The sequence below is a fragment of the Lithobates pipiens genome, unplaced genomic scaffold, assembly GCF_037356315.1.
Source record: "Lithobates pipiens isolate NorthernLeopardFrog02 unplaced genomic scaffold, aLitPip1_a1.2 Scaffold_16, whole genome shotgun sequence".
NCBI classification, from domain to species: Eukaryota; Metazoa; Chordata; class Amphibia; order Anura; family Ranidae; genus Lithobates; species Lithobates pipiens.
In genome coordinates, this window is record NW_027507748.1 from 174,974,890 (window position 1) to 174,987,739 (window position 12,850).

A 12,850-nucleotide genomic window follows, 5' to 3' on the forward strand; every position below is an offset into this window, starting at 1 on the left:
CGTGTGACATTATTATTATTATTACATATTATAGGAGAGGAAATCTGAAACTTGATTATTTCATATCTGGCATAATTTTTGTTGAACTTTTTAAAAAGAAATAAAAGAAAAAAAACACTAAGTTACCAAAATGATTCAGTCTAATCTTTTCATCAAAGAACTGGATTGAAGTTTCATTACTTGATCCCACCAGTTGTACATAAATGCTCACATTGAAACTAATATTTTGAGCTTTCCAAACACATCCCACTTGTCTTCCAAAAGAATCTGTTCTGTAGTCTTTGCATGGTACATACACACGGTTCTGCCTATTTCCAAAAAATAGATAAAAATATAAACAAAAAAGCATATTCAACATTTAAATGCATTTTTATTTTTTGATTATATATTTATTCAGCCTACTTGCTCTTCAACTGAAGGGTTCCAGTTTCCATGTTTTACTTACCCCCAATTGAATTGCTTAGTTTAATTTGTCTACTTTGAATGGGCAGCTTAAAGTGATTGTAAAGTCTTAAAGCGGATGTAAACCCACTCTCATCGATTATAAAGTAATGCCATAGTACTGAACTATAAGGCTATACATTCCTCCTGCATGTATCTTTACCTTTCAAATATCTCCCCTTTCTCCATTTGGAGCCCTGCAAAACTCTGGATTCAGTGGGTGGGTCTGTTGTGCGGCACTCGGTGGGCGGAGTCGTGACATGAGCAGAATCCCCGTCCACACACTCCCCTTGGTCAGAGTGCACACAGGAGAGCCAGAGCGCACTCACGACCCATCTATCTGTCCTGCAAATATGTCCAGTGACAGTCAGGAATGATTGGTGTGGCGGGGACAGCTGTGAGCACTAATCCCCCTGCATGGTTTTTCAGCTGGCAGCCACGGGAGGGAAAGAAGGAGAAGCAGTTGATGAAAAGCCATGCAGGGAGATTGGTGCTCACAGCTGTCCCCCACTTCACCGACCATCCCTGACTGTCCTACATATCTTCCCCCTCCTCCTCCAGCGCCCGTATTCTCCTCCAGCCCTCCTTCATCTCTGGCCCCCATCCATGTCCTCCTCATCCGCTAGCACCCATGTTCTCCTCCACACCCCCCCCTTCTTCTCTGACCCTCCTCCCCCGTGTCCTCATCCAGCCCGCTGTGTCTTTGTGTACACTTTCGCTACCGAATGCTCTCTATGTCTTGTGGTAACTCTGCTTCAGTTTAGGAATGGAGAGGAGCCTCTGTCTCCTCTCCATTCATCTTCAGTGATGGGGAAAAGGACTGGGGAATCTGTGTCCTCAGTCATTTCTCTGTCTCAATGGGGAGATGAGAGCAAAAAACCAAGACCTCGACGGCCGCACACCGATAAGACATCTTTATTGTAGATAAAATCAAATACAGTCAGTCCATATTAGCAAAGGCAGAGATGAATAACTGACACATTTCACACCATGTATTGGTGCATAACCAGTTCCCGACCAGCACACGCCGATGTACGTTGGCAGAATGGCAAAGGCAGGCATATTGACGTACAGGTATGTCCAATCTTTAATGCCGCCCTGCCATCGCGAGCGCGCGGACCCCCCTGAGTCCGGTCGCGGGTCCCGTGGACTCAATCGCCACGGGTATACCCGCGATCATCTCACAGGGCGGCTGAACGGAGAGATGCCGTTGTAAACAGCATCTCCCCGTTCTGCCTAGCAACAAGTGACGCTCCATGTGATTGGAGCAGAGATCAGTGTTCACTAAATGAAAGCCCAGCCCCCAACAGTTAGTAACACGCCCCTAGGAACACTTAGCCCCTACACTGCCACCCACTGGTTAACCCCTTCACTGCCAGTGTCATTTACACAGGAATCACTGCATTTGTATAGCAGTGATTGCTGTGGAAATGACAATGGTCCCAAAAATGTGTCAAAAATGTCCGATGTGTCTGCCATAATGTCGCAGTCACAATAAAAATCACTGATTGACACCATTACTAGTAAAAAAAAAAATATTAATAAAAATGCCATAAAACGATCCCCTATTTTGTAAACGCTATAACTTTTGCGCAAACCAATCAATAATCGCGTATTGCAATTTTTTTTACCAAAAATATATAGAAGAATACGTATCGGCCTAAAGTGAGGGAAATTTTTTTTATATATATATATTTTTGGGGGATATTAATTATAACAAAAAGTAAAAAATAATGCGTTTTTTTCAAAATTGACGCTCTATTTTTGTTTATAGCGCAAAAAATAAAAACCGCAGGGGTGATCAAATACCACCAAAAGAAAGCTCTGTTTGTGGGAAAAAAAGGACGTCAATGTTGTTTGGGAGCCACGCCGCATGACCGCGCAATTGTCAGTAAAAGCGACACAGTGCCGAATCTCAAAAAGTGGTCTGGTCTTTGGCCAGCAAAATGGTCCGAGGCTGAAGTGGTTAATCATAGCTATTATTAACCACTTGCTTACTGGGCACTTAAACCCCCCTCAGTCCCAGACCAATTTTCAGCTTTCAGCGCTGATGCACTTTGAATGACAATTGCGCGGGCATACAACACTGTACCCAAATGAAATTTTTATCATTTTTTTCCCACAAATAGAGCTTTCTTTTGGTGGTATTTAGTTACAGCTCGGAGTTTTATTTTTTGCTAAACAAACAAAAAAAGATGCAAAAAAAAAAAAAAAAAAATCATGTTTTAATAGTTTGTTATAAAATTTTGCAAACGGGTCATTTTTCTCCTTCATTGAAGAGCGCTGATTAGGCGGCACTGATGGCTGCATTGGTGGGCACTGATGGGCTGCATTGGTGGGCACTGATGGGCTGCATTGGTGGGCACTGATAGGCTGCACTGGTGGGCACTGATAGGCATAGTTAAGGCGGCACTAATAGGCACAGATAAGGCAGCACCGATGGGCACAGATAAGGCGGCACTGATGGGCAAAGATGGGCACAGATAAGATGGCATGGATGGGTGGCACGGATAAGTGGCATGGATGGGTGGCACGGATGGGCACTGATAGGTACCACTGATAGATGGGACTGATGGGCACTGATAGGTGGCACTGATAGGTGGCTCTGATAGGTGGCACTGCTGGGCACTGATGGGCGGCACTGCTGGGCACTGATGGGCGGCACTGCTGGGCACTGATGGGCGGCACTGGGTCGCAGCACCTTTGAGGCAGATTGTGGGCACTGTGGGTGGCACTGTTGGTGGCACTGCTGGATGGCACTGTGGGTGGCATTGTGGGTGGCACTGTAGGTGGCACTGTGGGCACTATGGGCACTGATGGGGGCACTGATGGGGGCACTGATGGGGGGCACTTACTTTTATTCAGGATGGCACGGCGGTGGGCACTGGCAGGGGGCAGGTGGTCAGCTGTATTGCTGGCCGTGATCGGGACTGATGTCCCGATCACGGCCGCCGGTGATCGGCTTTTTTTTTCTCTCCTCGCGCTGTCAGCGCGAGGAGGAATAATAGCCGATTACCGGCTCCGTTCTATCACATGATCAGCTGTCATTGGCTGACAGCTGATCACGTGATAAGGGGTCGGGATCGACCCCTTGCACGGATCGGTGATCAGGCGAGTCTCACGGACTCGCCGATCACAGAGCGCGCCGCGCAGGCCGCTCGTATCCGGGACGACGTCAATAGACGTAGTCCCGGAAATGTGGGTCCGCGCTGTTGCCGTCATTTGGCAATAGCGTGGTACCCAAGTGGTTAAGCAGCAACAGGACATGTGCTTTAGAGGATTTGGGTTTGCAGCGGCAATCACCCTTCTGTCAATGGGGAGAAGTCAGGGGTCTATTTAGACCCCTGACAATTCACCAAAGCCCACCAACAGGGCTGATAAAAAAATAAAAATATTACAAAATAAAATTGTAAAACTAAAATATAAAACGAGAGAGATGAAATGTAGCACTAAATTTACTCTCTCTCTTTACATGAATACTTGTCACATTCGTATGTAGCAGTTTTTTGGGGTTTTCTCACAGATTAGCGCAGTATTTTTTTTTTTCATTTTTTTCTTCATAAAATGAAAAACGACTGACACCACAACCTCCTCCCCACCAACACGGTCCAGAACCCCAAGCCCCTCGCCCCGTCCCTCCCCAAAAAGGATTGTGAAAAAAAATTAAAAACAAATGACATTGTTAAAAAAAAAATACATAAAAATAAAAAAAACTACTGACACTGTCCACTGCCCCACTGACACCGTCCAGTGCCCCACTGGCACTGTCCGCTGCCCCACTGACATCGACCGCTGCCCCACTGACACCGACCTCTGCCCCACTGACACCGACCTCTGCCCCACTGACACCGACCTCCGCCCCACTGACACCGACCTCCGCCCCACTGACACCGACCTCCGCCCCACTGACACCGACCGCTGCCCCACTGACACCGACCGCTGCCCCACTGACACCGACCGCTGCCCCACTGACACTGTCTACTGCCCAACTGAAACCCCCCACCAGGACTGAAACTCCCCACTGCCGAGGGCCCCAGGCCACTAGGGGGCCCCATCAAGGTTGCCAGCCTCAGTAAAACCAGGGACAGTATGTAAAAATCTTTTTTTTTTTTTTTTTTTTACATCTGCCTCTGAAATGTCCCTTACCGACATCCTCTTGGTCTATCTGTGTATACTGTGTGTACATGTATGTGTAACATGTGTGATTGTATACTGTGTGTGTGTGTTTGTGTATACTGTGTGGCCCCATAATCCCTGATTGCCTGGGGTCCCCATAATCTCCTATTGCCCTGGGGCCCCATGAGTTGTCAGTCTGCCCCTGCCCCCCACCCCTTCCCGAAAAGCACTGAGAAAATATATATTTAAAAAATAAAACCCCAACCCTATCATTGTTAAAAAAAATTATTAAAAAACAAAATTGTAAAAAATAATAAAAAAAATTATTCTGACACTGTCCTTTGCTCTACTGACACCATCCACTGGTCCCAAAAAAGCATTTTGAAAAAAAAAATACTAAAAGATTAAATTGTAAAAAAATTAAACAAAACAAAGAACTACTGACACAATTCTGAACATACTACCCACCACTGTACACCACATTCCTCACCTGCACATTATACCCACCTCCATACACTCCGCATTCCTCTCTTGCACATACTACCCACCTCCATACACTCTGCACAGCTCTCCTGTACATACTACCCCCCTCCATACACTCTGCACTCCAATCCTGCACATTCTACCCACCTTCATACACTGCACTCCTCCCCTGCACATACTACCTACCTCCATACACTCTGCACTCCAATCCTGCACATACTACCCACCTCCATACACTCTGCACTCCAATTCTGCACATACTACCTACCTCCATACACTCTGCATGGCTCTCCTGTACATTCTACCCACCTCCATATTACACTCTGGACTCCTCTTCTGAACATACTACCCATCTCCATACACTCTGCACTCCTCTCCTGCACATAGGCATCACTGATGGCACTGGCAGGCATTGCTGATGGGCACTGACTGGCATCTGCCTGGGCACTGATTGGCATATCCCTGGTGGTCCAGGCTGGCATACCTGGTGGGCGTCCTTTGTGGGCATCCCTGGTGGTCCTGGCGGCATCCCTGGTGGTCCTGGGTGGGCATCCTTGGGGGGGGGTCTGCGCTGATAAACAATCAGCACAGAACCCCCCTATCAAGGGAGTCGCCGATCTGCTCTCATCTACTCGCGTCCTCTAGCGTGGGATCGTCATTTGACACTCAGTCCGGATAACTGAACCAGCACGCGGCCGTCATTTTGCTATAGGCTGGGCAGGAAGTGGTTAACCACTTAAGGACCAAGCCCATCTTTGATACTTTACCAGTTAAAATCATTTTTTTTGCTAGAAAATTACTTAGAGCCCCAAAACATTAAAGATTTTTTTTAACACACCATAGATAATAAAACACATGTGTGGTTCGAACACTTTTTACATATGTGGGCGCAACTTACGTATGCGTTCGCTTCTGCACACAAGCATGGAGGGACGGGGCGATTTACATTTTTTTATTTTCTTATTTACACTGTCCCTTTAAAAAAAAATTTGGATCACTTTTATTCCTACTACAAGAAATGCAAACATCCCTTGTAATAGAAAAAAAGCATAACAGGGCCTCAGATTTCTTTTAAACAAATTGTCCCTTTAAAGCCGGAGGGGGGAAGTGACTTTTGACGTCGCTCCAGTCCACTAAGGGCATAGAGTCGACTGGGGGGCGAGCTTGCCTTCACTCGATTTCCTGCCCATCAGGCCACAGGACCGGATCGTCTCTGCCAGTTTCAACACCCAGGATGCGATGGGAGGGGAGGGGGGCACCTCTCCCGCCACCTATAAAAGTGATCTGATGGCGAATCCACCACGGAGACCACTTTTATGTTAAAGCGGACCGCCCGCCATGAATAAAAATGCCGGGGTTATGACTAGTGATGGCCGAACGGTTCGCCCGGCGGTCGTTTCGCGGCGAATTTCCGACTTTCGCCGTCCGCGGGTTCGAACGCCTTTTTCCGTCGTTCGCCCCGGCGGACTTACGTGTTTAATGTATACAAGAACTTTAACCTTTCGTGACACGTTTATCATGTGTTACAGGACAACCAATTGAGACATGACAGCTCATGGACACTTGGACATTCCCCCTAACCTATAAATACACCCGATCCGGTGGCCATTTTACATTCTTTCTTCTGTCACTGTAGGGAAAGGATCCTGTGTGGAGTAGGGACAGAGAAAACGCTAGCTATTTGGTACACAAAAGTTCTTTTCAGGACTGGTATAGGTGTTAGGTCAGCAGCCTGAGTTTCTTTTGTCAGTTTAGATAAAGGGACAGAGCGCTGTATGCTGCTATTTTAGGGACAGCTCAGCCAGATTAGTCTTTCTTCATCATCATCATCATCATCATCATTAGCTGTTACTATCAGGTCCACAAAAGAGCTGTTCCAGCTAATCGTTCCAGCCTACTCTTTTTTGCCAATTTGTATAGGGACAGGCAGGAAGCAGTGTGTCAGGCAGTGAGGATAATTTTAAAGACTTGCTGTTACTATTAGTTCCACAAAGGTTCTTTTCAGGACTGGTATCAGTGGTACGGTAATAGGCTTGTACACGTATAATATTCTTTCTTCCAAATATAGAAAGAATATTATACTTGACTGCTGCCCTTCTGCTGCAGTCTGCTAATCATTCACAACTCACTTGTTCCACAAAGCTCTTTATCAGGACTGGTAACTTGGTCTGTCTAGGGTGCTACGGTACATAGGCTTGGGTGCGGTACAGTCTGCTGTTCTGTAAGGACCGCTATCGGTCCACAATACATAGGGTTGCCGTGCACTACTGCTGACCGCTGCCCTATACTGCAGCAGTCCTTCATTGGTATAGGGACTGACGTACAGTCTGCTAATCACTAACACACAACCTGCTTGGTCCACAAAAGTTCTTATAAGGACTGGTAACTTGGTATAGGGTGCTACGGTACATAGGCCTGAGTGCGTTACAGTCTGCTGTTCTGTAAGGACCGCTATCGGTCCACAATACATAGGGTTGCCGTGCACTACTGCTGACCGCTGCCCTATACTGCAGCAGTCCTTCAGCGGTATAGGGACTGACGCACAGTCTGCTAAACACTAACACACAACCTGCTTGGTCCACAAAAGTTTTTATAAGGACTGGTAACTTGGTATAGGGTGCTACGGTACATAGGCCTGAGTGCAGTACAGTCTGCTGTTCTGTAAGGACCGCTATCGGTCCACAATACATAGGGTTGCCGTGCACTACTGCTGACCGCTGCCCTATACTGCAGCAGTCCTTCATTGGTATAGGGACTGACGTACAGTCTGCTAATCACTAACACACAACCTGCTTGGTCCACAAAAGTTCTTATAAGGACTGGTAACTTGGTATAGGGTGCTACGGTACATAGGCCTGAGTGCGTTACAGTCTGCTGTTCTGTAAGGACCGCTATCGGTCCACAATACATAGGGTTGCCGTGCACTACTGCTGACCGCTGCCCTATACTGCAGCAGTCCTTCAGCGGTATAGGGACTGACGCACAGTCTGCTAAACACTAACACACAACCTGCTTGGTCCACAAAAGTTTTTATAAGGACTGGTAACTTGGTATAGGGTGCTACGGTACATAGGCCTGAGTGCAGTACAGTCTGCTGTTCTGTAAGGACCGCTATCGGTCCACAATACATAGGGTTGCCGTGCACTACTGCTGACCGCTGCCCTATACTGCAGCAGTCCTTCATTGGTATAGGGACTGACGTACAGTCTGCTAATCACTAACACACAACCTGCTTGGTCCACAAAAGTTCTTATAAGGACTGGTAACTTGGTATAGGGTGCTACGGTACATAGGCCTGAGTGCGTTACAGTCTGCTGTTCTGTAAGGACCGCTATCGGTCCACAATACATAGGGTTGCCGTGCACTACTGCTGACCGCTGCCCTATACTGCAGCAGTCCTTCATTGGTATAGGGACTGACGTACAGTCTGCTAATCACTAACACACAACCTGCTTGTTCCACAAAAGTTCTTATAAGGACTGGTAACTTGGTATAGGGTGCTACGGTACATAGGCTTGAGTGCGGTACAGTCTGCTGTTCTGTAAGGACCGCTATCGGTCCACAATAGATAGGGTTGACGTGCACCACTGCTGACCGCTGCCCTATACTGCAGCAGTCCTTCAGCGGTATAGGGACTGACGTACAGTCTGCTAAACACTAATACACAACCTGCTTGGTCCACAAAAGTTCTTATAAGGACTGGTAACTTGGTATAGGGTGCTACGGTACATAGGCTTGAGTGCGGTACAGTCTGCTGTTCTGTAAGGACCGCTATCGGTCCACAATAGATAGGGTTGACGTGCACCACTGCTGACCGCTGCCCTATACTGCAGCAGTCCTTCAGCGGTATAGGGACTGACGTACAGTCTGCTAAACACTAACACACAACCTGCTTGGTCCACAAAAGTTCTTATAAGGACTGGTAACTTGGTATAGGGTGCTACGGTACATAGGCCTGAGTGCAGTACAGTCTGCTGTTCTGTAAGGACCGCTATCGGTCCACAATACATAGGGTTGCCGTGCACTACTGCTGACCGCTGCCCTATACTGCAGCAGTCCTTCATTGGTATAGGGACTGACGTACAGTCTGCTAATCACTAACACACAACCTGCTTGTTCCACAAAAGTTCTTATAAGGACTGGTAACTTGGTATAGGGTGCTACGGTACATAGGCTTGAGTGCGGTACAGTCTGCTGTTCTGTAAGGACCGCTATCGGTCCACAATAGATAGGGTTGACGTGCACCACTGCTGACCGCTGCCCTATACTGCAGCAGTCCTTCAGCGGTATAGGGACTGACGTACAGTCTGCTAAACACTAATACACAACCTGCTTGGTCCACAAAAGTTCTTATAAGGACTGGTAACTTGGTATAGGGTGCTACGGTACATAGGCTTGAGTGCGGTACAGTCTGCTGTTCTGTAAGGACCGCTATCGGTCCACAATAGATAGGGTTGACGTGCACCACTGCTGACCGCTGCCCTATACTGCAGCAGTCCTTCAGCGGTATAGGGACTGACGTACAGTCTGCTAAACACTAATACACAACCTGCTTGGTCCACAAAAGTTCTTATAAGGACTGGTAACTTGGTATAGGGTGCTACGGTACATAGGCTTGAGTGCGGTACAGTCTGCTGTTCTGTAAGGACCGCTATAGGTCCACAATAGATAGGGTTGACGTGCACCACTGCTGACCGCTCACCTATACTGCAGCAGTCCTTCAGCGGTATAGGGACTAAGAGTTTTGTCACAGGGTCATTTAAAAAATGACATGCAGAGGAAGAGGCAGGCCCTTCCGCAGGGGTGGTAGGGGTAGGGCAGGAGCAACAGGCTTGAGCCAAAGTGGGAAGTTGCAGAAGGTGCGTTCAATTACTTTAAAGGATGCACCAGACTTGGTTGAGTGGCTCGCTCAGCCTTACTCTTCTGCACCCTCCTCATCCTCTCGATCTGCACCCTCTTCTTCACTCTCTGCTATGTGCACCCCCAAAGACACTACCACCAACAACACGACCACCACCACCACCACCACATACCTTCCGCTTGAGTCACTGGAATTATTTTCCGATCCATATCAAGAGGACATTTCTGATGCGCAGCCACTCTTGGTATTGGATCAGGAAGAGGAGGTAGCAACAAGCGCTACTCAGCAGTCTGACGCCAGTACCCAGATCAGCCCAAGGAGGAGGTTGGTCCCCGGTGTTGCTGCCTACTCTACTTATAGCGGTGGGGAAGGTGACGTTGATGATGACGTGTCTAGTGATGTCACGTGGGTGCCCACAAGAGAGGAAGAGGAGGGGAGTTCAGAGGGAGATATGGACCAGCAGATAGGGAGGAGAAGCAGCAATGACTTACATTGCACAGCAGGGACAAAGCAGACTGCAAATGTATCAGGAGCGAGTCATCGACCATGTACGGTCACATCTGGCGCTCCCAGGACACCGGCACATGGCTCCGCAGTGTGGGCTTTTTTTAACGTGTCCGCTGCTGACAATAGCGTTGCCATCTGCAATCTTTGCAGTCAACGCGTTAGTCGCGGTAAGCCCAATACTCACCTAGGGACGACCGCCTTAAGAAGGCACATGAGCAGCCATCACCGAGCCCAGTGGGAGCAACGGAACACACAAAGCCACACTGCAGGCTCTCACCGTCCAGCCTCGTCTTCTACTTCTCCTTCTCCTCTCTCCTCACAATTGTCCTCCACTCCACCTTCCATCACGCCAAGCTCACATTTTTCTGCAAAAAGGCAGGCTTCCGTGGGCCTAATGTTTGAGCGTAAAAAAATGATGACGCCGGATAACCCTCTTGCCCAACGGTTGGCGGCTGGCTTGTCAGAACTCATAGCCCGCCAACTACTGCCATATAAACTGGTGGACTCGGAGGCCTTTCGCAAATTTGTGGCCATTGGAACACCACAATGGAAGGTCCCAGGAAGGAAGTATTTCTCAGAGAAGGGCATCCCAGAGCTATATGGCCATGTTCAGCGGCAAGTGAATGTATCTCTGGCACACAGTGTCGGTGCCAAGATACATCTGACCACAGACACGTGGTCTAGCAAACACGGGCAGGGAAGGTATATCAGTTTTACTGCCCACTGGGTGAACCTTCTGACGGCCGTCAAGCATGTAACCCGTGGCACCCGTGTAGATTTGGTTTTACCGCCACGGATTGCATGCAGGCCTGACTCTTCTTCTCCTCCTCCTACTCCATCCTCCTCCCTCTCCTCCTCAGCTGCCTCCTCCTTTTCCGCTGCTAGCGTCTCTTCCACTGCACCGCCCAAGCTCCCCAGAACCTATTCCACATGCCAGGTGAGACGTTGCCATGCCGTGCTGCGTCTGTTGTGCCTGGAAGCAAAGAGCCACACTGGCCCGGCACTCCTTTCAGCTTTGCGTTCACAGGCAGATGAGTGGCTAACACCGCTCAATTTGACAGTTGGTAAAGTGGTGTGTGACAACGGTGCCAATCTGCTTAGCGCATTGAAACAGGGCAAAATCACGCACGTGCCGTGCATGGCACACGTCTTAAACTTGGTCGTGCAGCGATTCCTTGTCAAATACCCTGGGGTCCAGGACATCTTGCGGCAGGCAAGGAAAATCTCGGCCCATTTCAGAAGATCTTACACGGCCATGGCTCGCCTTGCTGACATTCAGCGGCGACACCATCTGCCGGTCAGACGTCTTATTTGCGATTGCCCGACGCGATGGAACTCAACCTTCTATATGCTTGATAGGCTGCTCCAGCAGAAACGTGCAGTTAACGTCTACCTGTATGAACTCTGCGAAAGAAACGGTTCTGGGGAGCTGGGTTTTTTTTCACCGCGCCAGTGGCTGCTCATGCGCGACACATGCAGACTTCTGCGGCCATTTGAGGAGATCACCAAACTGGTCAGTCGCAGCCATGGCGCCATCAGTGACATGGTACCTTATGCCTTCTTTCTGGAGCGTGCATTGCGTCGTGTCATTGATCAGGCTGTGGAGGAGCAGGAGCGGGAAGATGAGGAAGTCGCAATGCTGGATGAATTCCCAGGGGGGGCTACTCTATCTGAGACAAGTCAACAACAGGAGTCTGATGAGGAGTCAGAGGAGGATGGTGCCGGGGCGGATGAGCAGGAGCAAGAAGAGCATGCTTTAAACCTTTCTGGGATCCCTGTTGTGCGAGGATGGGGAGAGGAGAATGAAGAGGACGACATTATCCTGGATGATGAGCAGGAGCCAGGCCACCACACCGCTTCCACTTTAGTGCAAATGGGGGCCTTCATGCTCCAGTGTTTTAATAGGGACCCCCGTATAAAAAGCATGAGGGTCAAGGACCAGTACTGGGTGGCAACGTACTTAGACCCCCGGTACAAACACAAAATGGCGGAAATGTTACCGCCGTCGCAGAGGGCTGTCAGAATGCAGCACTTCCAGGCCTTGCTTCGAGAAATGCTGCATTCTGCTTTTGCGTGCGCTGGCAGAGGAGCAATTCCCACTCCCAGAGAAGGATTTGCGGGTACCAATCCAACAGCGCCTGCAAGAAGAGGCCGGTTTGAAGATGTGTTGGTGACTTCGGATATGAGGTCATTCTTTCAGCCGACCCATCGACAGGTGTCATCCGGATCCAGCATCAGGGAACGCCTAGACCGTCAGGTGTCCGACTACATTGGGTTAACGGCCGATGTGGACGCTCTGAGGAGTGATGAACCCCTAGACTACTGGGTGGGCAGGCTTGACCTCTGGCCAGAGCTTGCCCAATTTGCAATCGAACTGTTGGCTTGCCCCTCATCCAGTGTCCTGTCCGAAAGGACGTTCAGCGCAGCAGGGGGGATTGTGAC

General features: G+C 48.9%; 1 protein-coding gene across 1 annotated transcript in view; it reads right to left on the bottom strand.

Moving 5' to 3' along the window:
* LOC143982233 (granulocyte-macrophage colony-stimulating factor receptor subunit alpha-like) overlaps nucleotides 1–12,850 on the bottom strand; it is a 105,145-nt gene that overhangs the window by 8,588 nt on the left and 83,707 nt on the right. Inside the window, exon 6 of the mRNA XM_077480778.1 lies at nucleotides 127–308. Within this exon, the coding sequence (XP_077336904.1) occupies nucleotides 127–308 (182 nt within the window). The remainder of the gene's footprint in view (nucleotides 1–126; nucleotides 309–12,850) is intronic.